The sequence below is a fragment of the Capsicum annuum genome, chromosome 6 (assembly GCF_002878395.1).
Source record: "Capsicum annuum cultivar UCD-10X-F1 chromosome 6, UCD10Xv1.1, whole genome shotgun sequence".
Lineage (NCBI taxonomy): Eukaryota > Viridiplantae > Streptophyta > Magnoliopsida > Solanales > Solanaceae > Capsicum > Capsicum annuum.
Window position 1 is genome coordinate 222,522,687 of NC_061116.1, and position 27,194 is coordinate 222,549,880.

The 27,194-nt window shown below is 34.7% G+C and overlaps 3 protein-coding genes across 4 annotated transcripts; all 3 read right to left on the bottom strand.

Annotated features, from left to right (window-relative positions):
* Nucleotides 1-961: 961 nt before the first annotated feature.
* On the bottom strand, nt 962-4,800 carry LOC107875543 (heat shock cognate 70 kDa protein 1). Its single transcript, XM_016722300.2, has 2 exons — nt 4,324-4,800; nt 962-2,826 (listed from the first exon to the last, which is right to left on the bottom strand). The coding sequence occupies exons 1-2, from the start codon at nt 4,535-4,537 to the stop codon at nt 1,094-1,096; spliced, it is 1,947 nt and encodes a 648-aa protein (XP_016577786.1). The 5' UTR covers nt 4,538-4,800; the 3' UTR covers nt 962-1,093.
* A 5,483-nt stretch (nt 4,801-10,283) lies between these two features.
* On the bottom strand, nt 10,284-12,070 carry LOC107874622 (dof zinc finger protein DOF3.6). The gene is made up of 2 exons (XM_016721384.2): nt 11,689-12,070; nt 10,284-11,477 (listed from the first exon to the last, which is right to left on the bottom strand). The coding sequence occupies exons 1-2, from the start codon at nt 11,737-11,739 to the stop codon at nt 10,557-10,559; spliced, it is 972 nt and encodes a 323-aa protein (XP_016576870.1). The 5' UTR covers nt 11,740-12,070; the 3' UTR covers nt 10,284-10,556.
* A 7,921-nt stretch (nt 12,071-19,991) lies between these two features.
* LOC107875542 (U-box domain-containing protein 13) lies at nt 19,992-26,435 on the bottom strand. Of its 2 annotated transcripts, XM_047414129.1 has the most exons (5): nt 25,612-25,744; nt 23,595-24,367; nt 23,310-23,426; nt 22,767-23,213; nt 19,992-21,551 (listed from the first exon to the last, which is right to left on the bottom strand). In XM_047414129.1, exons 2-5 carry the CDS (start codon nt 23,595-23,597, stop codon nt 20,391-20,393), a joined length of 1,728 nt encoding a protein of 575 aa, XP_047270085.1. In that variant the 5' UTR covers nt 23,598-24,367; nt 25,612-25,744; the 3' UTR covers nt 19,992-20,390. The 2 variants fall into 2 exon arrangements, with proteins under 2 accessions (XP_047270085.1, XP_016577785.2); XM_016722299.2 differs by lacking the exon at nt 23,595-24,367 and having other exon boundaries at nt 25,612-26,435.
* Between the last annotated feature and the right edge of the window lie 759 nt (nt 26,436-27,194).

The following is a 27,194-nucleotide window of genomic DNA, read 5'->3' on the forward strand; positions in this document are numbered from 1 at the left end:
TTCTTGTCTTCAAAACATTCCGTGTGATCAATCAAATCGTTGAGTGAATTCAAAGAGATTCCAATTATTTGAGGTACCGCTACAGTTGATTTGTTTGACCATTTTATCCTAGGAGGAAAATTTCACAACATCAGGTACTTGAGGAAAATTATTTCCTTAAGGACACTTCGTGAATCGGAGAACTTGGCCATTTCTGTTTCATCTTAATTTCTGAAAAATAAAACATACTTCTTTGAAAAATTACTTTGATCTTGTGTTGAGGGTGTTGTTGTATGTTATGAACCAATTGGTCCCACATTGGAAAAATAGAAAAATGTTAAGGGGGTTATAAGTCAAATGGATTCTCCCACCTATTAGACTAGTCTTTTGGATTAAACTCTCCGATTTAGTTTATAACATGGGTACTTTCATTAAGAGTTTCACGCGTCGGCCGTGACTCAAAGCTCCAATTTAGTGTATAATATTGGTACTTTCATTGAGAGTTCCACGCGTTAGGCTCTGACTCAGAGTGGTGGTCTGGACTCAAGAGAGGTGCCAATCCGTTACATGCGTGGAGCCCCACCACTTGGCTTCTCCCGTTTGGTTTATAACATTGTATTACTCATTGAATGGTTAGTTAACATCAAGAAATTTGTCCATGATCTAAACTTGTACTACACTAAAGTAAATGACTTGACAATTGCGAATTAATGGCCTGGTACTTGATTGCTGATGGAAAAAGACACGTCAACGTGAAAACTCATTGTTTTACTTTTTTGAGTTAGGCATGATTAAATTACTGAATTGTAGCAGGCATACATTCTCACAGTTTGTTTCATCGTCTTGATTACATTTTTCCCCAAAATTTTGAAAAAGTGACCTTTTTTCAATTTATTAGTAGGTTCGTCATTGCACGTTTGTTTGTTTGAAGCTCAAGTAAGTATTCAAAAAGAGTATTAAGTAAACAGCCAACTGCAAGATATTGCCGCCAACTTAAAATCGGTATTTAAAAACACCAAGAATAATGGAAAATACCTAAATAAAATTCAAAACATAAAACTTGAAAAATAAGAACCAATTCCAAGTAATCTACTAAACTCTGCTAATCGACCACTTAATCAACCTCCTCAATCTTAGGTCCAGCACTGCTACCACCAGCTGGTGGAGCATCATCATCCATAGGCACACCTGCCTCACCACCAGCACCCTGGTACATCTTTGCTATGATGGGATTACAGATGCCCTCAAGCTCCTTCATCTTGTCCTCGAACTCATCGACTTCTGCAAGCTGGTTGCTATCTAGCCATGAAATCGCTTGATCAATAGCATCCTCGATCTTTTTCTTGTCATCCGGGCTAAGCTTAGAGCCAATTTTCTCGTCCTTCACTGTGTTCCTCATGTTGTAGGCGTAGTTCTCCAGAGAATTTTTGGCCTCCACCTTCTTCTTGAGTTCTTCATCCTCGGCCTTGTATTTCTCCGCATCCTGGACCATCTTCTCAATTTCTTCCTTTGACAACCTACCCTTGTCATTGGTAATTGTGATCTTGTTCTTCTGTCCAGTGGTCTTGTCCTCAGCAGAGACGTTCAAGATACCATTTGCATCAATGTCAAAGCAAACCGTGATCTGGGGCACCCCTCGAGGAGCAGGGGGAATACCAGAAAGCTCAAATTTACCCAACAAATTGTTGTCTCTAGTTCTTGCTCTCTCACCCTCGAACACCTGAATCAATACACCGGGTTGGTTGTCGGAGTAGGTGGAGAATACCTGCTCTTTCTTGGTAGGGATTGTGGTGTTCCTTGGAATCAGTACAGTCATCACACCTCCTGCAGTTTCTAACCCAAGAGAAAGAGGGGTAACATCCAAAAGCAGCAAGTCTTGGACCTTCTCGTTACCTTCTCCACTGAGAATGGCAGCTTGCACAGCAGCACCATAGGCAACAGCCTCATCTGGGTTGATGCTCTTGCAGAGCTCCTTGCCGTTGAAGAAGTCTTGCAACAGCTGCTGCACCTTGGGAATTCTAGTTGATCCACCTACAAGAACAACATCATGAACGCTGCTCTTGTCCATCTTAGCATCCCTTAAACATTTCTCAACGGGTTCCATACACTTCCTGAAGAGATCCATGTTCAACTCCTCAAATCTGGCACGGGTAATGGTAGAATAGAAGTCAACTCCCTCATACAAAGAATCAATTTCAATTGTTGTCTGAGCAGTGGAAGAAAGAGTTCTCTTAGCCCTCTCACAAGCTGTCCTTAATCTTCTTAGAGCTCTGGGATTACCACTAATATCCTTCTTGTGCTTTCTCTTGAATTCCTGGACAAAGTGGTTCACCATTCTGTTATCAAAATCCTCACCTCCAAGGTGAGTGTCTCCTGCTGTGGCTTTCACCTCAAAGATACCCTCTTCGATAGTGAGGAGGGATACATCAAAAGTACCACCACCAAGATCGAATATAAGCACGTTCTTCTCACCTACACTAGTAGCCTTTTTGTCCAATCCATAGGCAATGGCAGCAGCTGTAGGTTCATTAATAATACGCAAGACATTTAGTCCAGAAATAACCCCAGCATCCTTTGTAGCCTGACGTTGTGAGTCATTGAAGTAGGCTGGCACAGTCACCACAGCATTTTTCACAGTAGAACCAAGGAAGGCCTCTGCAATCTCCTTCATCTTTGTCAGCACCATAGAAGAGATTTCTTCAGCAGCAAACTGCTTCTCTTCACCCTTGTAGTTTACAACAATCATTGGCTTATCACCAGGTCCAGCAACAACCTTAAAAGGCCACAATTTCATGTCTTCCTTTACAGATGCATCACTGAACCTCCTACCAATAAGCCGCTTTGCATCTGCCAATTGAAAGCACAATAAACACTAGATAACAAAACTGCAATCGTATAAATACACCCAAGGGCCAAGCCAAAAATTCTGTTAAGGGTGTTCAAGAATTTAATATATAGGCATGAAATGCAATTAATGACCTCTTTATTTCGTATAATTTTTTTATATACATCATATAACTTTCCACAAACTAATTGTGGCTACGGCATAAACTAAATGTGACCTCCCTAAACTAAATGTGGCTACGCCATACACCACGCATCTGACAATGATATCCTTCCAGATTAAAACAATGCCAAAAATCCCTAGTACTCTAAGCAACTAAGGAAACAAAAATCAGTGCCAAAACATACAATTCAACATCACCAATGTTTATTCAACGTTATTTGTACTAGTGACCAAAACCATTGTAGGAAGGCAGAACCAGGATTTCAAGTAAGGGAGTTCAATATTTAAAGAAAGCTAAGTCGAAGGGGTTCAACACCAGTTATAACTACATAAAAAATAATTTTAATAAGGTATAAATAGTATATTTTCCTATCGAAGTTTGTTCGGAAAGTAAGTAACGCGACTAGATTCTTAGTCATCTAGTTACTACTTACAACATCACCAAAAACATACAATTCAACATCACCAATAAGAATCAATGTCGGTCACACTAGTGACCAAACCTACATTACAAATCAAATTAAATTCAAACGCCCCCAAGATACTTCACCATTCAATCAAATTTTCATGAGGTATAAGGCAAATCGGTCTCATCGTTTTAGTTTCTAATAACAAAGATGTTCTCATCTCATGTCACATTGCATAACTAATCTACTAAACATAGCAGACATACAGAGCTATGATCAGATCAACTTTCCTACCCCTGATCTAATTCACAAAACAGATTATAGTATGTGTCCATATATTACATTTTTCTACATGCTTTTTGTAAAGGTGCGTCCACTTTTTTTACTTGTCATGTTTTTTTCTTTTTTATAACGGTGGTGTCCAGGGCAGCTTGCCCTGGACTCAACTAAATACACAGTATGCCTGCCACCTCCTACCCGCAACAGTTACTAGATAACTCTATCCGCCAAGGCTAAAACAAATGAGAAAAAAACACTAGTGTTTATCTCTGCTGAGAATTGAACCTGAAACCTCATAGTGCTCATCCAACTTCATGGGACCACTAGACCACACACCTAGGTGTTTTACTTGTCATGTTTCAGAGTCAAATTTAAATAATCTTTGAGCTAAATCAAATACAAGTTACAATTTTTCTCATTCGCATATTAACAAGACTTGAAAAATACATGATTAAAGTCCATACAGCTGGAGAAACCAAGGAAACAAACCAAGCTAAACAAATATCACATCACGTTTTTCATCAATCTTAATCTCGCAACAAATCATAAAACACACAAAATTTACCGCTCATCAACAACGATATTAGGAAAAACAGCACCAAATATGCATACAAGCGAGGATTAGATGGGGAAAATAGATCGAACGCTTACCGAAAACAGTGTTGATCGGATTCATGGCGACCTGATTCTTTGCAGCATCACCAATGAGTCGTTCACTGTCAGTAAATCCAACATAAGACGGCGTCGTCCTGTTTCCTTGATCATTAGCAATAATCTCGACACGATCATGTTGCCAAACACCAACACAAGAGTATGTAGTCCCTAGATCAATTCCGATCGCCGGCCCTTCCCCTTTTCCAGCCATTCTATTGCTTTAGACAACTACTTTGTATATTATTATTAGATCTGAGAAGAGAGAAAACACAAGAAGGAGAGCAGAATTGAGATTTGTTTTGTGAAGGAAGAAAGAAGAGTAATGAGATGTGAAAATAGCAAGGAAGAGGAGGGGTATATATATACATCTATATGGTTTTGGGTTAGGCGTTTTCTCGTGGGTGTTGTGGTTCTAGAATGTTCGTTTATTTTCAAATCTGACCAATGAGGGAATAATTTGAACGAGTTTTATGGGGTTCGAGAAAGTTCTGTAGACGGGGTATTAACTTACGTATCCCTGTTGGACCGACCTACCCCTCACATTTTTTGTGGACCTTGTTGCAAGTCCACCAAATATTCGATTCATTACACATCGAGGAGCATAAATTCGAGAAAATATCAACCAAGTCATATGTCATGATTAATTGAAGAAATATCGCTTTAAATATAAAATGATATTGATTAAAATCTAATTCATTAAAGAAAATATCAATAAAGTTATATGGCATGATACGTCTAATTCATTTAGCTTCAAATATAGAATGATATTGATTAAAATCGCTTTGATTATATTTCTCTCTCTTATATATGTTTCTTCACTTTAGAATACAACAACAATAATAATTGCATTAATTGCGTATCTCGATTAACTTAGAAGATGCAATTGTTCTTGTTGTTGACATTGTATCGTAAAGAGTGAGAATATTGTATCGTCATAATATCTCTAAGGAGTTTGTTTTCAATATGCCAAACATTTAGAAATAAATCAATTCTATTTTTAACTAATCTTTTTTTTTGGTTGATTTAATCAAATTAAATTGAATTCCTATTGGGATTTTTTAGTTTTAGAGTTAATTAAAGCACTCTCTATCAATGATAATTTTACTATAGGAGCTCAAATTTTACCATACAAGCACAGATTATGAATCATAAAGAATTACTTACCATCCATCACAATCTATAACTTGATTATAAAGTTGTAGACGAGTCCGTCCTATTTCCAACCCTTTCCTTTTTCCGATCTGTTACATTATTTTTTAATTATCCTGTTATAATAGTTTGTGATTATTCCAAAACCAAGCACTCTAATTGTTAAATTCTTGAAAGTTCATATAACACTATAGCATTTAGAGATATTAGAAGGCTAATAAGAGCACAAAGTAATTTAGACTTTGACTAATAAACGGCTTTTTTGCATTAGACTAAAAACTTCAATGATCCTTTTAATTTTGCAAATATGGAACTTTTTCCTCTCTATTTTAGGCCACGGATTCCTAGCAAGGCTTTGCTGGATCAATTTAGACTTTCTTTGGCAATTCAACCCATTGGGCCTCAGGGAGAATCATAACTGTAAGAGAAGTCCAGAACTAATTGTTTGTATTGAGGCCCATACTCAGTTTGGAGTCTTAAAGCCCAGGCCATTTCTCTTCGTGAAGTTGTCAACGGGGTTCAACCTCCAACATTTTTTACAAAATCTGAAATTGATTGATAAAACCACCATAGGATAGGATGTGGTGCAGTTGCTGCTCCTCCCTTAATCAAAAGGAGGGGTATACAGATTAAATCTGCAAGTCAAACTGAACCGACGAACCAAATCAAATCGAGAAAAAAAATCAACTTATGATTTGATTTGGTTGGTTTGGCGTTAGAAAAAAAATCGATCATTCTTGATTTGATTTGGTGTTAACCAAAAAAAAATCAAACCGACCCGAATCAAACCAATATATATATATATATATATATATATTATAATTTTAACCTTTTATACATAAATTATTAATTATAATCTATTTTTTAAATACCTTTTCAGCTAGTTTTAGTAATTTTCAATATTTTGAAAGTAGATATAGATATATATTTGCCTTTAAGTTTTAATATTATTTGTCCATTAATTGCTAATTAAATGATCCAAAATCCAATATAAACTTAAAACCTAAACTTTTCACTCTTCATCTTACTTTTTAGTTTGAAGAGAGTTTTTCGTTCCTCATTTTTTTATAATTGTGGTTTTTCATTAGCACATGAGTGAAAACATATTTGATCTAGTCTTCAATCACAATATAATTGTAAAAATTAAAGATTATAAAAAAAATTCAAAAAAATCGAAAGAACCGACTAAAACCTAGACCGAAAAAATTAATTTTATGTTGGTTTGGTTTGGTTTATGGTTTTAATAAACCAACATGATTGGTATAATTTTTTTTAATAAAAACCAAACCAACCCGACCTATGTAGACCCCTAATCAAAAGTATCGATTCGGAGTCCTAAGGATGGGTAAAAATTCCTGTTATGGAGTACTTCTCTCTAATGGGCATCATGCGACTCAAATATGAATTAGTCGGGCATCAATGCAGACATACACTAACACCAGATCGGAAACTAAAACAAACATAATAGAAATTGATAAAAGTTCAAACTCTACGAATTCTTCTTGGAGTTGAATTGATTAATGTTGAAATTCCAATTTCGAAGTTGTTCAGTATTATTTTAGCTATGATTATTACGATTAGGCTAGAGTACTGTCCTATTAATTATTTGAAAAATAACAAAAGATTATGTACTATATATGTCACCCAAATGAATTAGTAAGTAGTAGAAATGTTAGAAAAAAGTGAACGAAAGGAATCCGAGTGTTTCAGCACCATGGATTGGAGTTTGGAGAGACCAGGGGTATATATGTACGTAGAAAAAGCGAAAGGTGGATGAGGGGAAACAGAATAGCAAAAAGAGAAAACATATCACGCTTATCCATGCCCAGAGGCCAGAGGGTGGGTCGCATAAAAAGCACAAATTCATGCCTATATATTAGCATTTACTTTGTTGCCTTTGATTTTCTTACTTAGCTTCCACTCCAATATTATATATATCTACTCATAAATCCCCACATTAGCTATTGAAACAACCCACTCCTCACCATTTGAAGTTCTAAATTAATAATTTATCGTATGTACTCGAAGAATTTAGATCAGACGAACCCATAACCAACACTCCAGCTCTGCCCCGGCCTGTTTGATCTGCCGTATCCAACTGCTAACTTGATAATACCTAGAGAAGAGCAACGTTTGAAGGGTTTCATTATCGTCCTTCTTGGGTGTCCGTTTGAGAATGGAACATGAGCCTTGCATATATAGCCGAAGATGCTAGCTAGCTTATTCCTTATTAGCAAAAACAAAAAATATACTAGCCTAGTCTATTACTTCCCTTTTTTAATTGGATTGGAAATTTAAGCATCACACAAATTGTATCAAAGCAAATAGTTATGACATTTATTTTTGACACGGACAAAAAAAAGCATATGTGTGACACATAAATTGACAGGGGATAATTCAATTGAATCTAGTGTTTTGAATGTCAACATATATTAGATTTTGAATTCATATTGTCAAAACTACAATGAATTCAAAAGTAAGAACATAAAGTCTCATCAAATTCAAAATTTTGAATCAGATTCTACGTGAAAATAATAAAGATGGAATTGAGGTAAACTAAAGCTTTGCTTTTGATCATACTATATAGTATCAGCTTTATATATATTTTTTTTTTTACCTAAGCGTAAGGGGTTAACTGTCGAATGCGGGGCCTTATCGCTTTATTGAAAACCCTCGTAGCTCGAGATGTAGCATTGGCCATTGCAAAAGTAAAAAAATTCCTCCCTCTGAACTTCCCCTTTATCTTTTTAGACCACCATCTATCCATTTGATATTTCACAAGAAAGTACATACTTCGTTTCAATTTATCTATTTTTTTTTTTTTTAATTGGTTTAAAAAGAATACTTCTTTCCTAATTCTAGCAATCTAAGATCACAAGATTAATTAATATTTTGATACATTCTAATTCTATATATTTTTAGTTTAAGACACCTAAATTTAATAGTCATTTTTTACCTTTTTAAACTATATATGCAGTGATAGAGTTAAGATTTTTACTAAGGGGTTCAAAATATGAAAAAATAAACATACGAGTTAACTGAAAAAGGTTCAATATTTACTATATATACCTAAAATTTAATCTTAATCATATATAAATAGTAATTTATACTAGTATAATTTCCTGTTGAAAGGAGTTCATGAATCCCGTAGGAACAAGTTAGCTTCATCCCTGCTCATATCAAGTCAAAATTAAACAAACAAATTGAAAAGAAACAAGTAATATGTTTTTTATCCTGTTCATGTAATTATGAGTCTTAGCACTTTAAGATTATTCAAGCTAAGGACAAAGAGCTTTGAATATATAGTATAATTTCCAAAGGAGTTCATGAATCCGCCCCTGTTCATATCAAGTGAAAATTAGCAAACGAATTGATAAGAAAGAAGTAATATGCCTTTTATCCTGTTCATGTAATTATGACTCTTAAGATTATACTTCCTTCAAATTATCACTTTAATATTAATCAAGCTAACGACAAAGAATAAAAGAGCTTTGACCTAGGTAGCTAGAGATAATTTTGCTGCATGAAAGAATGAACGAACGTGGGGGGGATGATATCATGTCAATGATGTTATTAATTCTCTTCTTCTTGTTCTTCTTCTCTTTTAACGGAAAAAATGATGATGACACTCAGATTATTATTATGAGAGAATCCTCCTTTTCCTTCTTTTGAGTTTTCTGTGATTGGATTTTTCTTGTGTTTTGGGTGTAGATATTTGCATGGTTTTTAGTGGAAACTTTGGCGTTTTCTTTCTTTGACTAATGCTTTTTTCATTTCTCTCTTTATTTTTTCTTTGTTCGTTGCTAAATCTTGTCAAGCACCACTTATCCCACTCACAACCGACAAGGAATCTCACTTCTCTCTATTCCTATTCTTATCATATAAAAATAATCATTTGTATCAATCAAATAAAACACCCATGCAGAAATTTTAGAATTTAATCCAACTACTAATATTCAAAAGTAGCACCCTACCTAAGAGAATATCACCATATATAGGCTATATAGCTACCATAGCATTTCCATGGAGAATCAAACTGTTCATACTAAATTCTGAGTTTATAATTATAGAATTACATTAATTAGTTCAATGATGAATATGTAAAAGTTGAATCCATCATGTTTAATTATACATCTTAAAAAAAAAAAAAAGACATATGGTTATATGGAAGATCGTATCATGTTGAAGTGGAACTCACAATTACTTAACCTTGATCACAAGATTAATTCCAGAAACCAGTATGAGTTACTGTGGATAGTTCCATCATTAATTAGAGGTCTCGAATTTAATCTCTAGAAATAGAAAAAAAATTCTACAGGGAGCGCCATCCCCCGAAAATGGCCCTGTAATGTGTGAATCCGGATTTAGTCGAACCCATAATGTGGATACCGGACAAAAAAGGAGATTAATTTGGGTAGAAATAATAATCAACTATGTTAACTTTTTAAAAATGTTATTGCGCCATTTCTTATTCTTCAAAAAATACATTCATTTTGGAGAATAAGTCTAACAAACACAGCAATTAGTCAATATAATGATGAAAGACTTGAGCATTAGTAAGAAACATTAGTATATTTCAGATACTGAAAATTGAAATAGATGAAGGTATACAACTCCATCGCACAAGAAAATAAATGTAGTAGTACACTTTTTACTCAAGGGATATACAACTTCATACAGGTGATAATACTTAGAATTATCACTGAATTCAACAAAGAGACAATGAGGCAGATATAGTAATTGGCTAGGGTTGACCTGATCACTTGGGATGGTAACTAAAACGAGTTATATCTACTATCAGCAATCAATTAAACAACAATATATATTTCATGGAAAGAGCTTAATTATAATGTCAGAACCCAAATTAAACTCACAATACAACTTCACACACCTAGTAGTAAAAGAACATCCAGTAAAATTACAAGTGATTACCATGGAAACAAAGACTTAAATATGCCCCCCCCCCCCCCCCCCGTATACTATATGTCTAATTAGACCCCCACCCCCACAACACATACAACATTTTGATCCTTCAGTCAAGTACACAAATAGACTTACATGAATGAAGCTTAATTATCAAATCAAAGGAGATGGCTGGCTGAAGAAGAGGAATTGAGTCCAGCAAACCCTGTCCATGCGTTTCCACCCCAATATTGATTAGTGTTATTTTCCATTGTCCCCAAAAACTGTTTCGTCGAATTTAACCCTTGATCATCATGGGCAATACTATTACCAGATGATGATTCGATTCCTTCACCTTGATGAAAAGGGTACAAATTTGTGTTTGCTGCCAAAGAAGGTAATCTCCACTGATGATCAGATACTCCTGAAGGAGCAGACAAATTGTTAGTACTATTTGTAGTACTACCTATTTGAAATCCCATTTCAGGATGACCAAGAGTAGCAGCGCCCTGTGTTGAGACCAAAGGAGGAGGCTGAAATCCGCCATAGTGATGATTTAGGTTTTGGAAGGCGGCCATGAGTGGAGTAAACTGTACTGGGGATTGCTCGTGTGGAAAGTGATGGCGTCCAGTAATTATTTCTGTGTTGCAGCTAGATGGACTTGCACTTGTTGAAGTACCTATTTGTCTCGGATCAGCAGTAGTAGTACTATTGACATTACTTCCAGTTGTCTTTGAGCTGTTGTTATTTGTACTGCTTTTGCTTCTCTTGTTCCTCCGGCATCCTCCTCCTACCGGCACGCTTCTCAAGGCTCCCCCTCTTGTCCAGTAACGGCGACAAGTCTTACAGAAGTGTCTTGGTTGTGAAAGGTTGTAGTTATTGAAGTAGCAGAACTTTGTATTTGTTGAATCACACCTTGGACACTTTAGTCCAGCCTCCGGTAGTGGAATTTTAGCTAGCCTGGCTCGATCCACCATAGAACCTGGTCTGATCGAGCCAGGACTGGCCCCCATCTGAACAGGTGGGGGCTGCAGAGCTGTAAGTTGGGGATTCTCCAGCCCAGGGTTTCCAACTTGTTGATGGCCATCTGGCTGTTGTAACTGAAAAACATCAAGAAGAGGAAAAAGAAGAAGTAAAGTTAGGGAACTTAAGTAAATATTACTCTATGTATATAAGTACTCATCTAATTAATACCCTAGTATATTCAAGAACAAGACTAGTAGAGAATATGAATACTCTTTCTTTTCTTTTTCTCTTTTTGGTTGAAGAAGATATGTATGAGTGGCTAGCATTAAAGATTTAAATCCATACCTGATGCAAATTGGGATGATCTAGATATACAGGAAAAGATGAGAAAACCATGATTTTCTTTCTTTGATCTCTTTGATCTTTATCTCTTTTATAAAAGGTTGATGAGTTCTTTGGAAATATGTGGTGGAAGAGAATCACACTAAAGAAAGGAAGGGAATACCATAGCCCCAATAAAAAGAATGGAAAGGAAAAGAGAAAGAAGATGAAGGGAAAACATAAAAGGGGGAGCTAGCAATAGCATATTATAGAGAACTTTAATTTAGTTTAATTTTCTTCTCTTTTTGTTTTTACTACTATATATTTAGGGTTTTGTAATTTGAGTGGGGGAAAGTTCAATTCCTTCGCATCTAAGCTTTCTTTGTTGATATCCTTTGGACTACATACATAATATTATTAGTGGGTGATAAAAAGGAAAGTATAGTGACTCTATTATATATATCAGCTATAGTACGTAGCTTTTTTATGGTGGGATCCTCTCTTACGTATTTGAAATTCTAAATGGGACAGTCAAATGGATCATTGCACCTCCACATAATGATCTATAGTGATATTCTTTGGACCCTCATTTTTCTTTATTTTTTTTCCTTTGCTAGAATGTTATAAGTAGGAAGCACGGTGTTGTCTTGCTGTTCGTTTGTAGTAGTAGTTGTAGTATCGTTTTTGTAATTTCTTGTTCTTTGATTTCTGTTACTATTTTTTGTTTCTTACACCTCGATTGTCCTATTGTCTTGTTGTAGTTTTTGTTTGGTTGTTATCTGCTATTTTTATTATGATATGTTGTTTCTTCTACTGTGTAGTTATTTCGGACTGCTTTTAGGGTATATGAGAAACGACATCTTGCCTCAGTACCTCTACAGTAAAGATAATAAGGTTTGCATATGTTCTACTCACCCTAAACCTTATTTATGGAACTTATGTTGTTATTTGGTTAAGTTGTTTGGGGATAGATAATGTTGTTAGCTCAGAGATGTTACTACTTTTTATGGTACCTTGGGGTAATTAGACCAACAGTTAGGTTTCTTCTCCTCTTTTTCTGCTTTTTGCTCTTGTCTGTTTATATCTTCTAAAAAGTTTATGGGTAGCTTTCTTTAATCAACCCACATGCAATTTGATGTCACACTTAAAAGTAATCAAATTTGGAGATACGTTCTAAGCTCAAACATCTCAACAGTAAATCTTAATTGAGTTTTAACTTTTACTTCCTCCTTTTAAATTTATTTGTCTATTTCTTACTTGACATAAAGTTTTAAAAAGTTACTAATAAGATTTTTAAATATTATGATTTTAAACTAAAGATATTTAAAATGCACCAAAATACTTTTTAATCTTGTAATCATAAATATATCACGCGAAAAATTAGAAGTAAAGAGTTGTCAAAAAGGAAAGAATGCACATTCTTTTTTAAACGAAGAGAGTATGTATCAATGGTGTACAAATAAAATTTTGCATTATTCTAACGATATTTACTAGTAATCCTTTGTCTAAAAGTGAAATTTCTGATCCTGAAGCTTTACACCACCAGTTACAATTATTTGGTGCACCAAATATTCTCCCTTATATTCAAGATTGTAACTTCAATATTGTAAGAAGTTGACGTACATGTTAAAACCTTATATAATATAATGCATTAACTTAAATTTGGTATAGAAACTAAAATAGGATAGTTTACCTGTTATAACATATAAATATGGAGTACCTGATACTGTAAATATTCTTTCCAGTAGCGGTAGAATAATAGTTACTCAAGTCTCAATAGGGTTCCAGGTAATTAAATTGTGGTGAAGACAAATATATTAGTACTTTATTCAAATAAATAAAGAGCAGTCGCAATATATTTCTACTCTTTTTGTAGGTAATAATTAAAAGGGTTGTCAAGAAATTGGAAATTTCTACAATAAAGTTCAAAATTTAAATGCAATATAAGAAGAAAATATTCAATTTTCGAAAGCTTCAATTGCTTTTTAGATAATCCTCCAGAATTGTAGGAGAGGTAAAGAATATCAATTCTTTACTATTTTCTAAACAATTAACTAAACATAAAACAAAAGTAATATATTACTCCATCAGTTAAAAAATTAAAGAAAAAGTGTTCAAAGTTCTCAGTTCTGACCGTAGGTTCATTTTTTTTTGAATAAAAGACACAGCTTTATTGATATGTTAATTTTTCTCTTTTGTTGCTATTGTAAATAGTTACAGCAAGAAATGGACGTATCTGTTTACTAATATGGATGGCTCTCTGTTTTATACACGTGGAAATAATTGTACACAAATGTATATGTCATGTTTTCAATATAAATTTCAAAAGTTCATATTTCATATTTTCGGTTTAGTATCAAATCAAACACAGTCCAACATCATATCATATGTAATGAAACATAATTAAAGAGTACCATACTGTGGGCAGAATAAAGATTAACATCATGGCTCGATTTTCTATACAATCTCAATAAGGTAATTGTCCCTAAATTGTGTTACGAATCGAATTGTGATAATTAATAGTATATGCCAACATAACTGCGAAAAATCCGGTTAATGCCATTGTTAATTGTTTTGCATGAGTTAATCAAAGCTCATATCGCTAAGTTCTGGTTTTGGTAATAGGATCGTTTGGTGTGAGGTATAAGGGATAAATACTTCCGGAATAAAATGGAGTATTATTTTATCCCATGTTTGGTTTGAAGTATTAATTAGTATCGGAATTATTTATCTCACCATTTACACCATAGTGATGAGATAAGTTATTCCATATACATGGTGGAATAACTAATTCCGAATTATCCGAGGATAACTAATCCCGGGATTAATTATCCCGGGATAACTGTTTTTCAACCCAATAACCCCAAATTTAGAACGTAATTCCATCAGCCTAATCAAACTGGAGCAAGGATTATTGAGGACTTCTTTGTAATGAGTGTCTAAAGTTGTTGGTCACGGGTTCAAGTCTTGAAAATAGCTTTTAGCAAAAATACAAGATAAAACTATGTATACTACAATCTTGTGGTGAGACCGTTCCCCAAACCCTAAGCATAACGGAAGCTTTAATGCGCCGAACTGCTTTTTGTTTTTTTTGCTTTGTAATGAGCGTCTAAATATGTGCAGAATTAGTGTACGTATTTTCTAGCAGTTGTTTATATGCTTACCAACAAGTAACAATAAACAGTCTAATTTAGTTTGAGCAGCTAGATTCGTGAGTTATTGGATCAAATAAATTGCGTAATTGAAGGAAAGCAAGTGTAAGACACATATCAACACCAGTAATTAAGGAGATCTCCGATTGGTGTTATAAACTAAACAAATTAAAAAGGAAATCTATCTCTGTAGAAATATTCCTAAATTTAACGGTTTTAATTTATTTGTCCTTTATTTTTGATTTGTTTGAAAAAGAATATCTCTTTTCTTTTGTGGCAACTTTTTAATTTAAACTTTCTACATGACATGTTTAATATCATAAAATTAAAAGTAACTTTGATATATTTTACATATCGTTAATTTAAAATCACATTATTCAAAAATCTTCTTTACTTTCTTAAATTGTCAAGTTGAAATAGGACAATTGAATTGAGACGGGGGAGTACTTTTTTTTTGTTTCAATTTATTTGTCTTAACTTAGCTAAACACGAACTCTAATTTCATAAGGCAGAAGTAAAATTTGCATACACACCACTCTTGTAGATCCTACTTGTAAAATTACATACTATATGTACTGAATATCGTGTACTCTTTGAGATCCTACTTGTCAAATTACATTCTGTATATTATAGTTGTGATTTGACTGAAGATGAAGATTAACAAGAATCCTGTAGTTATAAACTAAAATCATGTATAGCGTACTAAATGTTTTTCATATTTGTGGTCTTAATTGAATGAGAGATATTGAAATTAAAGAGTTGTCAAATTAGAAATGAAATATTTTTTTAAGGAAAAATATTGATTAAAAAGAAATAAGATAAACAAATTGAAACGAACAATGGATTACATAATATCTTGCCGTAATTAGCTCAAATGACCTTAGGAGTTAACGAAATCATATTTTAACAGTTAACGTTGAAAGGTGTCTAATTTGAATTCCTTCAAGTTCAAGATATAATGTACTTACTTTATTCTTAGTAGGAGACTTTCAATTTTGGGTCGTCAAATCAAATTGAACAGTAAAAAGCACTGTTTTCATTTTTTCCCAAACCGAATCAAACGTTTAAATTCTTAGAACAAATTTTATTCTTAGAAGTTGGTTCTATTTCATTTACAAAATAAATCATATTTTGCACATTTTTATGTCTTTTTTGGAAAAAGTTTTGAAGTGTCGTATTTTAAATGTTTAATCATAGTTGTAACTCCTTTCCATTTCATATAGCATTTATTTTCTTTTCAAAAAATTGATTTAACTATTTCACTTTTATCCTTAATGCATCATGCGGCCGGCATGATGTATGTCCTGATATTTCCATAGCAACCTCCGATTAAAATCGAAAGAATCTTATCGATCCCAGCGTAATGCATGGTGGTCCATCATGAGAGCTATGACTGAAGAGTAAAATGATCAAACAATGATAATATACAATTAAGGAAGTGGAGAAAACCGTGAACCGTGATTGATTATATGGAATTAGTAAAAGCTAAGAAACATGCATATACGCGTTATTGGTTGAGGAAAAAGGTAAGGGGTGAAAAGAAAGATTGTGCCTTGTGTTGTGGGGATCTATATGGGGGGACAACAAGGCACAAGGGTCCCCTATATATAACGACATCAACGCAGTCGATCTTCCATCAACACATCATTTTCACTAGATTCCTATATATGTATGTCTTAAAGGAGAGCCTGATTCAGAATTAAGCAAGTATTTTTGTATGTCAAGTATAGAGGAATTCATAATTAAACTAGTTCTTTATGTGTCCAGTGGAGTTCAACTCAGAACCAAACGAGTATTTTGTATGTCGAATGTCGAGGATTTCGAGTGAAACTAGTTTAAATATGTCTAATGGTACCGATAATTGAATTCAGAACTAATAACCGAGTATTTTTGTGTGTCACAGGGATTCAAAGTTAAATGAGCATTTTGCATGTCAAATAAAAAGAAGTTCAGAATTTAGACTAGTTTAATTTTTGTAAGTCAAGTAGAGCGAATTTAAAACTAAATGCCTATTTTATGTGATAAATGAAGATGAATTTTGAATTAAACCAATTTTTGTATGTCAAGTAGAATCGACCTCTGAATTAATAAGCCAGCATTTTGTATGTCAATAGAAAGGGATTTTATTTTTATTTTTATTTTTTTTTTGGTTAAAGTAGAAAGGGATTTAAAATTAGATGAATATGTGTCAAATAGAGAGGGATCCAAAATTAGACTACGAATTCAATGTTATGTTTTTAATACGAATATAGGGACCCACAACTCGCTGTGAACTCGATTGAAAGTGAGCTCCCAATAGTTTCTTTCTTCCCTCCTAGAAGTTAATACCACTCAACCTATCTCCTTAATATATCTATTTAAAATACAATACTTACTAGTTTTACTGATAATACTTTGGATGGTTATTCAAGAGAAATTAACTCTAGTATAACCTGTTGTATCTGGTAACCTATCTTATATTCAGAACATTAATTCAATTTTATTTAGATGATCACGTGTAATTATCTTATAAATTATAATATCATAAAGATCCTTTTAATATTACCGGTACATAAAAGTTATATTAACTCTACTAGTTTATATAACAATTCGAAGGCATGTATGAAATGAAATCCATGCATTTGACGACGTCCGATCGACACTTTTAATACAAGATTGCGCATGTACCAAATTTAGATCATGTAACGTGCATGTATATCAAAATTATATTTTCTTTTCTAATACCTTTCTGTATTTAATTAAAATTTCATGTTGGAATTCAAAGGAATCGTATGTCAGACGCGTAATTATCTGGCTTGGAGAGAAAAAAAAAACATTTTATTATAATAATGCATGATTATGAAGATGGGATCTGCTAAATTAATTAATAAAAAAAATTTGGTGGTGTTAGAATCTAATTCCCTTCACAGACATATGGGCTTTTACGCAATTCCACGCAAAAAAAGCTTACCCCTTTCATGAATTATATTGCAGACATATATAGTTGGAAAGCTAGTCCTCTAGCAGCTTTACTATATATATTAACAAATAACATATCACAAACATTATTAGCTTCTTGCAAATTAGAATGAGATTATTATACATTTGTATTTCTCTTAATTTTAAAATTTACTACACTTTCCAGCAGCAACTTTTAACGTCACAAAGAACTTGAATCTATGATATCTTTTATTAATTATTTTTTTTTATAAAGAAATAGACATTGGAGTTTATAAAACTTCAAAAACTTGTTTAAATCACCTAGGTGGGACTTTAACAACCCTCAGCATGCCCTGGATTGGACATTCAGAGTATGGACATTATAAGACGGGCCTAATATTTGGTAAACAGGCTGGAACAACCTGACGACACTACTTAATACCATAATAAAAAAATAAAATTGTGTCTAACTCAATTCTAAAAGTTAGCTCGAGAGGTAAGTATTAATGTCGACAACCGTATAAAGATGTAAAGTAACTCTCCACATTGTTCAGGTTGAAGTTCAAATCAGAATACTGGAGAAGGTTGAAAAAGAAAAAAAAGGTTGAAAAAGAAAAAGTAAAATCCTATCCATCTTCTTTCTAAAAAGAAATATCCCTTTTGTTCTATCTATTTCTTTGGACTGGACAATTACCTGTATATAAGGTGAGGGAAATTGGTAACAATATGTTAAATGCAAAAGAAAGTTACTATAATTTTTTTGTCCTAATTGAATTGATTTTGTCAACTTATATAAGTACCCTATGTCCCTAATTGCTCCTTTTTTTCGTTCGTATTATCTTTCTAACAACTGCAAGACTAGAGTGCGATGCCACTATTGTCAATTCTAGTATGATTTATTTTGCTCATAAATAATATCCTAAAATTTTCAATGGTTGGAAACATCTTAGTAGCTTAGTTGACTAGTTACCTAAACTCCCACCTTATTGGTGAGAGTTCAATTTCCTACATTGTAATTCCTTTCCCGTCCCCAATTTGAAAATAAATAAATTAAAAAAAAATCAATAGTTAAACTTCAAATCATATTAATAAAAGTTGCAGCATAATGTTTGTAAAATTTACCATATATCGACTTACTGCTAAGAAACATTAAAATTTAACAAAAGAACTTTTGTTTTATCAAAATTAATCGAAAACCTTTTTTTACCTGACTATTTTCCGTTTTACTGTTTGTGAGGGTCTGAAATTTTTGTGGGCATCGGTGTTCATAAAAGATGGTACTCAAAGTGATAGATAGACTGATTGAATGAGGTCTGAAATCAACTAAAATGAAAATGTACATATGAAAACATAAAAGCAAATTATAATAATTGCACATGCAATGGCACTTACGATAGACACAACACATGTAAGTCCTACTGGTCACTTTAATAGGTCATACTGTGCATTATTATCACATTTGATATATTATTAGGAATCCTTGAAAGTGAATTTTCAAGCATTTTCTGATTGGTTGTGTGCCTTTTGAGATAGATCTTTGTGTTCTTTCACCACAGGTGACCAACTAACCATATATATCCACTCTACATTGCATTAAACTGTGTGCCTATGTATTAGTCATATCTAATATCTTTAACAGGTTGCATCACGTGTGAATAATTTTTTTTTATGAAAGGCTTTGGTAAGACTCAAATCTTGACTTTGATGTTTTATTTTTGTTTGATCATTCTTGACTATGAATGCTAGAGTATTAAAATGATGTTATTTTACAAATATAATTATGTCTTGAACACATTGTTGACATCGAAGAATTAGAGAATACGCGATTACTAAATAATACTACTGAAACCGAGAAACTGGGAGGAGGCGGCTAGCCCCCTCTCTCCCACATAAAGTGGGACAATATCCTTCTACCCTAGTCCTCGACCTTTATACCTTTCAATCTAAGATCATGTTCTCACTAAGCTGAAATTGTATCACATCCCGTCTAATCACCTCACCAAGTTCTTGCCTTGGCTTAAAACTGATTTCGAGAATTTTGAATTTTAACTGTTTCCAGTTGAATGTGGTACAGGTTCATAAAGCAAGTAACAATCTGCTAAAGTGGATTTCCAATTATTGTGAACTGATTCCGTTTCCAAGATATCAAGTTGAGCAACAAAACACGATGTATTTGCTTTCAGTTTTGACAATAGAAGAAAGAAAATACTGATAATTTTTTATTCTATCAAGAAGTTGACTGATCAAGAAAAATACTAGTAGAAAAGCATCTCCTTCTATAAAAACTGAGGAAGATTTTCACTTGTACATGTGTTGTAATGGTACATTTGACATTCAATATTGTCAAAGCAGTTCGTGTTTTCTCAGTTTTTCCCCTCAATCATCGGCCTTTTTTCTCATGGGAGTATACACCACCTCAACCCAGAAAACAAATGAACAATGGAGGTATAAGGTGATCTTCCACCTTTCTCCCACATATCTAAAACCCGCTTCTATAATCAATGCTATAACAAACCAAGCAAAGCAAAACATAATAAGAGAAAAGAAAAGCATATGGTCCAGGAGCAGCTTAACTGGAGCGATGTGGATCAGCGAGGATTAATATAACTGATCCCACTTGCTTAGGATTGAAGCATAGTAGTCGTTGTTATTTATTCAGCTGTCCAGGGCATTTGCCGATGAGGGAGGCGACTGTGAAAGCTGGTTATGAAGTTGAGCATTAATCAGAGCCTCGGATTCTGTCTGGGCCTGTTTTTGCTGCTCAGCATATCTGTTAATTCGTTCAAGCAACTGGATTGCCTTCCGTTTGCCCCTCTCGGTGCCATTTTGTACTAAATCCAGCAATGGTCCCATTACTCCTAGTTCCTGAACCTCCACTAGATGATGTTGGTCCCCGGAGCAGAGGTGTACCAGAACTGCAGCTGCATTTTCTTTGTTCCTGGGAGACCCATTTGTTATCACATTTACCAGAACAGGAACAGCCCCTGCAGCTCCAATGTTTGTCTTCCCTTCTGGATGACTAGATAATATCGCTAAAATGGCAAGCGCTTCATCGATCATACCACCTTGAGGTTCTGTAAGCAGCTCCATCAGAGTGAGCACAACTCCAGCCCTTACTGCCTTGCCCTTGTTCCCTTGATAAATGCACAGATTGAAAAGTGCAGTAGCTGCGTCTTTCTTTCCTCTCTGGGTGCCATCACTTAATAATGTCACAAGCGGAGGTATTGCTCCATAGGTACCAATTATGACCTTGTTTTCATCTATAACTGAAAGGCTAAATAGCGCGGCCGCTGCATTTTCACGTGCTTCCGTGCTCCCCTTCTTAAGCACATGGACGATACCAGGCACTGCCCCTGATATTACAATGCTCCGTTTGTTATCCTCACAAATAGAGAGGTTAAGTAGTGCTGTAACAGCATGCTCTTGGATACGAGAATCGGGTGTGGAAAGAAGGTCGACGAGCAGAGGAATGGCACCTGCTTCAGCTATTGCAACACGATTATCAGCATTGCGCTTAGCAAGTAGGCGGATTTCGCCTGTGGCTGAGAGACAATCTTCAGGGCTGCCAGATGTGAGTTTTCTCAGGAGAATTTCTATCTTTGAGCGCTCAGCAGGCGTGCACACAGATGCTGACTTACTGGGTAAACTACCTGGTCGTTTGGGTGGTTCAACCCCATTTACTTCACACCACTGTGCTATGAGGCTCCGCAACACATAGTTTGGCGTGATAGCATTGCTTGTGAGGACTTGTTGTGTCTTGGGACAAGTGCTATGCCCTGCTTCCAGCCACTTCTCAATAGAAGAACGCTCATAAGTCTGCAGTGGAGGAAACCATTTAATATTGTCATCAGACTACGATATGGAAATGATAACTACAGTTCATATTTAGCCTACCAACATGAGACCAAATCTTCCATGCCCCTGAGACCTATAAGGCATGTGCATCCTCAATATTCAGTGGATAAATAGAGAATTAGCATAGACGCCACATAAATCATGTATCAAGATTTTGGCATAATTTATAGCTTCTTAATCAATAATCTCATAAATCAGCAAGGACCGTAGCAATAATATAACTGCATAACCTAGTAATACAACTCCATAAGAGCGAGAAAGTAAGGGGATAGAAAGAATCACACTTCCGCCCATCTGTCTGAACTTTTGCCGCATATACATCAGTCTATTTAACCTAAACTAAAAAATGAATTACTTTCTACCTTTTTCCCCCTTTTCTCTATTTGAAAGTGATATAAACTATTTTCAGAGTCAGGGAGATGAACCCGCAGCTAAATAGCTGCATCCACCGCTGAGTACACATTCGAGTATCGCTAGTAGATAGGTTCTTTCTTCCATGATCATTGCGGCTATATTTACTCCATTTACCGAAGAAGAAAAAGAAGAGGGAACCAAACGATAGGGATTAGTAGCACTTGAATGAATGATTAAGGCCTGGTTTTGACAATCTGGATAACATAGATGCATGCACAAGGCAAGATGCATGCACAAGGCAAGATAATAATGCAAGATAGGAGGAACGGAGGGATTCTGTTAAAACGTTTTTTGCTGTCATGAGGGAGCAAGAGGGTTAGTGGGTAAGAGTGCATCCTCGCTAGTAGGAAAGGTGTACTTTCTTTGCTACTATGCATGTAGCCATAGTGTTATGCGTGTGTCTTGTAGTTTCTTGTTCGTGGTGTTTTGGTGGTGTTTGAGATTTCAAGATAGATTGTGTATCGCATTACTCTGTGTGTGTCCTGTTTCTTTTATTTTCTATTGTTGTGTTATCCCTCTTTGTTTGTTGTTTTTTATGCTTTTCTAATACTGTTATTTGTCCTGAGCCAGGGTCTATCGGAAACAGCCTCTCTACTTCGTTCGAGGTAGTGGTATGGACTGCATACATCTTACCCTCCTCAAAACCCACTTTGTGGGAATACAATGGGTATGTTGTTCTTGTTGTTGTTGAGGGAGCAAGAGATGGATAATGATGCGCCAAGTTTTAACCAAAAAAGAAAGATAAAGATCCAAAAATGATACCTGGCCAGATGAAACAATGACAGGATCTTTCATCAGTTCCAGGGATATAGGACACCGAAAATCATCTGGTATTACTGGGGCCTTATGAGTTGTATTGATAGATGCTTGTCCACTACAAGTCGAAGACATCTCCCTCAAAGAAGAATCAATCTCCGGAGTCTCAGTCAGCACAAAGTCCTTAATTTTCCTCAGTATTACTGACATCTTCTCTATCCTCTCCTCTGGATCTTCACCAGTAGCAGTGACCATTTCATGCAAAGCACATGATTCTTGTTGAAGATCATATATTCTAGTCAGCTGTAATTTCTGAACCAATTGCCTTAGGACAGCTTGATCTATAGCCGCATTATTATTGCTGTAAAGGGACAATAGATCCTCATGGAGTTCAGGATCAGGTGTATCAACTCTTCCTTTGGCTCTTTGGAACTGAGAAAGGACAAGCTCTACCTGGAAATCGAAGCCACAGATGGATAAGAAGAGTTACACATCAACAGGTGTACCCATCCACAACAAATGAAGACTTCATAAGGTGATGTCTTTTACCTGCTCTTTAACTTCATCAGATATGTCAAGCTCTTCATAATGAACTCCACCCAAAGCTTGTTCTAGCTGGGTTGTCACTTCGTGAAATTTATTCATTATCTGCTCCCTTTCTAACACCTGCAAAGAGAAATTCCTAGGATTGAGCTTTACTCTGTAGGCCTGAATAGTCCTGATGTTTCAATGAACATACAGTGTTCTATGACGACTAAAGTTAATCATTCATAGGTGTAGGGAATTATTTGCTGTTGAAATAGAAATTTGCTCTATGTGTGAGAATCATTTTACCATGCAAATGCTTGAATTAGTAGATGTCAAAGCGGCACTTCAGGGAGAAGAAATGAGGAGTTCGGACGTCTTGATGAGCTAAAAAGCATGGGATCAGGTAGGCTACTAAAGGTTCACCTTAAGGGAGCAGAAATATAGCTTCCAAATCCATTAGAGTCCCATCCCTAAAGAAAATAGCTACTCCATAAATAGTTACAACATAATTCCCCAATAGGGAGATACTAAGTACTAACCAAAATAAACTACAAACGGTTGAGAGAGCAGTGATGCTGCTGCTGGGCCTCTAAAACCCAACTTGTCCACAACATGTGTGCCAGTAAAATGCAGTTACTAAATAGATTGCATCATATAAGATTAGATTAGATCAGAATTGATCACACTTGATAGAAAAGGTACAAGTAGCACACTACACACTTAAAGGATAAATTGAAGAAGGTCTCCTTACATGGTTTGGTCAAGTCTCACCGCCACCCATTCTTAAAAAGAAGAATTTCCACGTGGTCCATTAAAAAGAATCGGGCCCTCGTGCACATGAGTGGCATGTTAAAGACATAATCAACTAAATAAAAGAATACTCTCTCTAACAACCTCTCTACCCTACAAATATAGGGGTAAGGTCTGCGTACATCCTACCCTCCCCAGACCTCACCTGTGGGGATTACACTAGGTATGTTATGTTCCTGGTGTTGGTCACACACTTCAACATCTTCCAATTCACTGAATCTACATTTCATCTCCAAAGTTGGTCAACAGCATCTAAAAGCTTGTAATCCCTGCATTGAAACTCACTTCAGCTTCTATATATTAGCTTCCCTACCATGATACTGCAACTAGTTTCTTTCCAGCAAAGAATTTAATGTAAAATTATCCTAGCACACCAAAAGCTTCATAATATGTGCATGGATTCTACGCTCCTTTTCCCCAGTTTGCATTTAATCCCTCTCTCCATCAGCTCCACACATTTTGGACAGTAGGAGAGGTAGATGAACCAGAAAAGTTCAATAAAGGTTCAGACATATAGTAAGTAAAATTTCGGCTATCATGTCAATTTTGTTCGTGCTGCAGTTATCCTCAGTAAAAACATTAACTTAACTGGTAGACAATGATATGGAATCATTGTCCAGGAAACAACAGAACTTCTAAGAGGTCTGGTGGCAAAAAGGTAGTGGATTTCTCCACGAACTCAAGTATTGTGATCAGAAATAATAGTACAACCTCGGTGTGCAATAATCCACGGACTGAGTCAGCAAAGCACACATCCTAACCAAAAATTTGAACTCCTCGTCCAGCGTCTTAAGACTCTTGTCGACTCCGTTTGTTACAAGATCAAGAATCATTACAAGGATGGTATACTATTCAAATTATCAGGCCATAGAATCTTTTAAAATGGTAATCATGCCAAAGAGAATAGAAGTTGCAACATAGAGGTTAAACATCTAGACATAACATAACATTGATCACTAATCATACAGATCCATTAATGACAGAACACTTGTGTCCACACCAAGCCTCAATGCAATGATCTTGTTCCAAAAGCAAGATGAATTATCCATAATCCATTTCTAAATTTAGATAGCTCAGTTCTTGATTATATAAAAAGATATGAACTTTTTTGAAAATTGATTGGGTTAGATTGAATATGCTCATATGCCCATTATTCATCTAGACACATACATATAGCTTTATATACCCTCCTACATACTGGATTTAATTTACAACTATGCAGTTCCAATCATTCGACTAAACATATATCGATTCCAAACTAATTCAGCTCAGCAATAAAAAAGGGCAGACCAGTACACTAAAACTCATACTATGCACAGGGTTCAGGGAAGGGTCGGGCCGGACCACAAAGGTCTATTGTACACAACCTTACCCACATCTCTGTAAGAGGCTGTTTCCGCAGCTTAAACCCGGGACCTCAACAATATGAATCAGATAAACCAAATTGTTCAAATCAAATACAATTCTCAAAATAAGATAAGATCGAAAAAAGCACTATAAAGGTAGCACTTACCAGATAAATCTTGCTCCCTTCACTACCAAATTTGAGCAATTCTTTGGTCAATTCAAGTGCTTCTTTCAACGAAACCAAAGCTTTCATCGATTCTTCAGGAATTTGTTCTTTGATATCCCGAATCTCTTCGAACATTGGAATCAACAACTTTAACCTCCTACCTAGATTGCAATACTCTTTCTTCACTGAACTCCTAAATTCCGAAATGCCTGATATTTCGTTCACTATATTAATCAGCTTTTCCACTAACACTCCTCTTTCTTCTTCCATTTGCGCTCAAATAGTTCAAAGATCCACAATTTGAAAATAAATAATTAACAAAAACTGAAAAAAAGAAAACGTTTGAAGAATTTATAAATATGAGGTGACAGATATCCGTGTATTTAGACAGTGTGCAAAAAGCTGGTCCGGACACTGCGATTATTGAAAAATATATATATAAATATGAGCTCAAGCGAACTGGTTGTGATGTTCAACTACTATATTTGACCTGAAAAGCACGTCATAGACTCCATATGAATGAAAATGGCGTTAATTTAGAGTATAAATGAACTGCGCGAAAGCTGAACCGCAGCACACTACAATTATTAAAAAAAAAAAAAAAATAGAGTAATAATTAGGAGTATAAGAGAGAATATTATTCTGGCTTGGACGGCTTAAATGAAGTGTTAATGGAGTTTAACGGCGAGTGTTTGCCGGTAATTGTTAACGGCGGTGAATGGAAGTGGGGTTAACTGGATCTATGAAGAAGAAGTAGCTTTATTGGTGGGTTTTTTCAGTAACCGTTTAGCTTGTCTGTATGGGTGAAACGTTAAATAGACGATGAAATGTAAATTCTTCTATTTTACTCATACTATCACACTAGGGAAAGTTACCGCCCTTCGCACTATTGTGAAATACCATCTTTTTTTATTATCATAATTTTAAAATAATTTAAAGTAACTTTTTTATATAAGTTAAATAAAAATAGTTGCATTTTATATACGGTATGAGGAAATTCCTCTCATATAATTCTTTGAATATAATATATCTAATCATGAAATTTCCATAATATATACTTAAGTTGTGAGTTGTACAAATATATTTAGTGAAATAACTTTCCGCTTAGACGAAGGAAATATAAAAAAATATAGATAAATATATAATTTAAACTTTTCGTCACTGCATGTCATGCACAACTCCAATAAATACAAAACTACAAAAAGTATTTGATATACAAAGAAAAAAATTCGGCACATACTTATTTATCAAATAGACAAATAATATCATAAAGCTATTTTGATAATCCATAAAAGGAAAAAAAATAAAATAAAGAGCGAAGAACATTTTTCAAGATAGAAAAGACATACAATTAATTTCTTTTAAAAAATTGCAAAGCATGAAAAAAAAAAAATAGTACGGCCTATGAAATTTACAAGAAAAATAAAATAAAGAAAAGAATAGACTTTAAAGGAAAAATTATTTTTCTTTTACCATTAAAATTTGGCCAATGAAAAATTTGAAATTTTCAAGTCATCAAACACCATGCACAAGCCATTGACTTGTAATGAATACTCGACGGTGGTCGTCAAAATTGCTTTAAA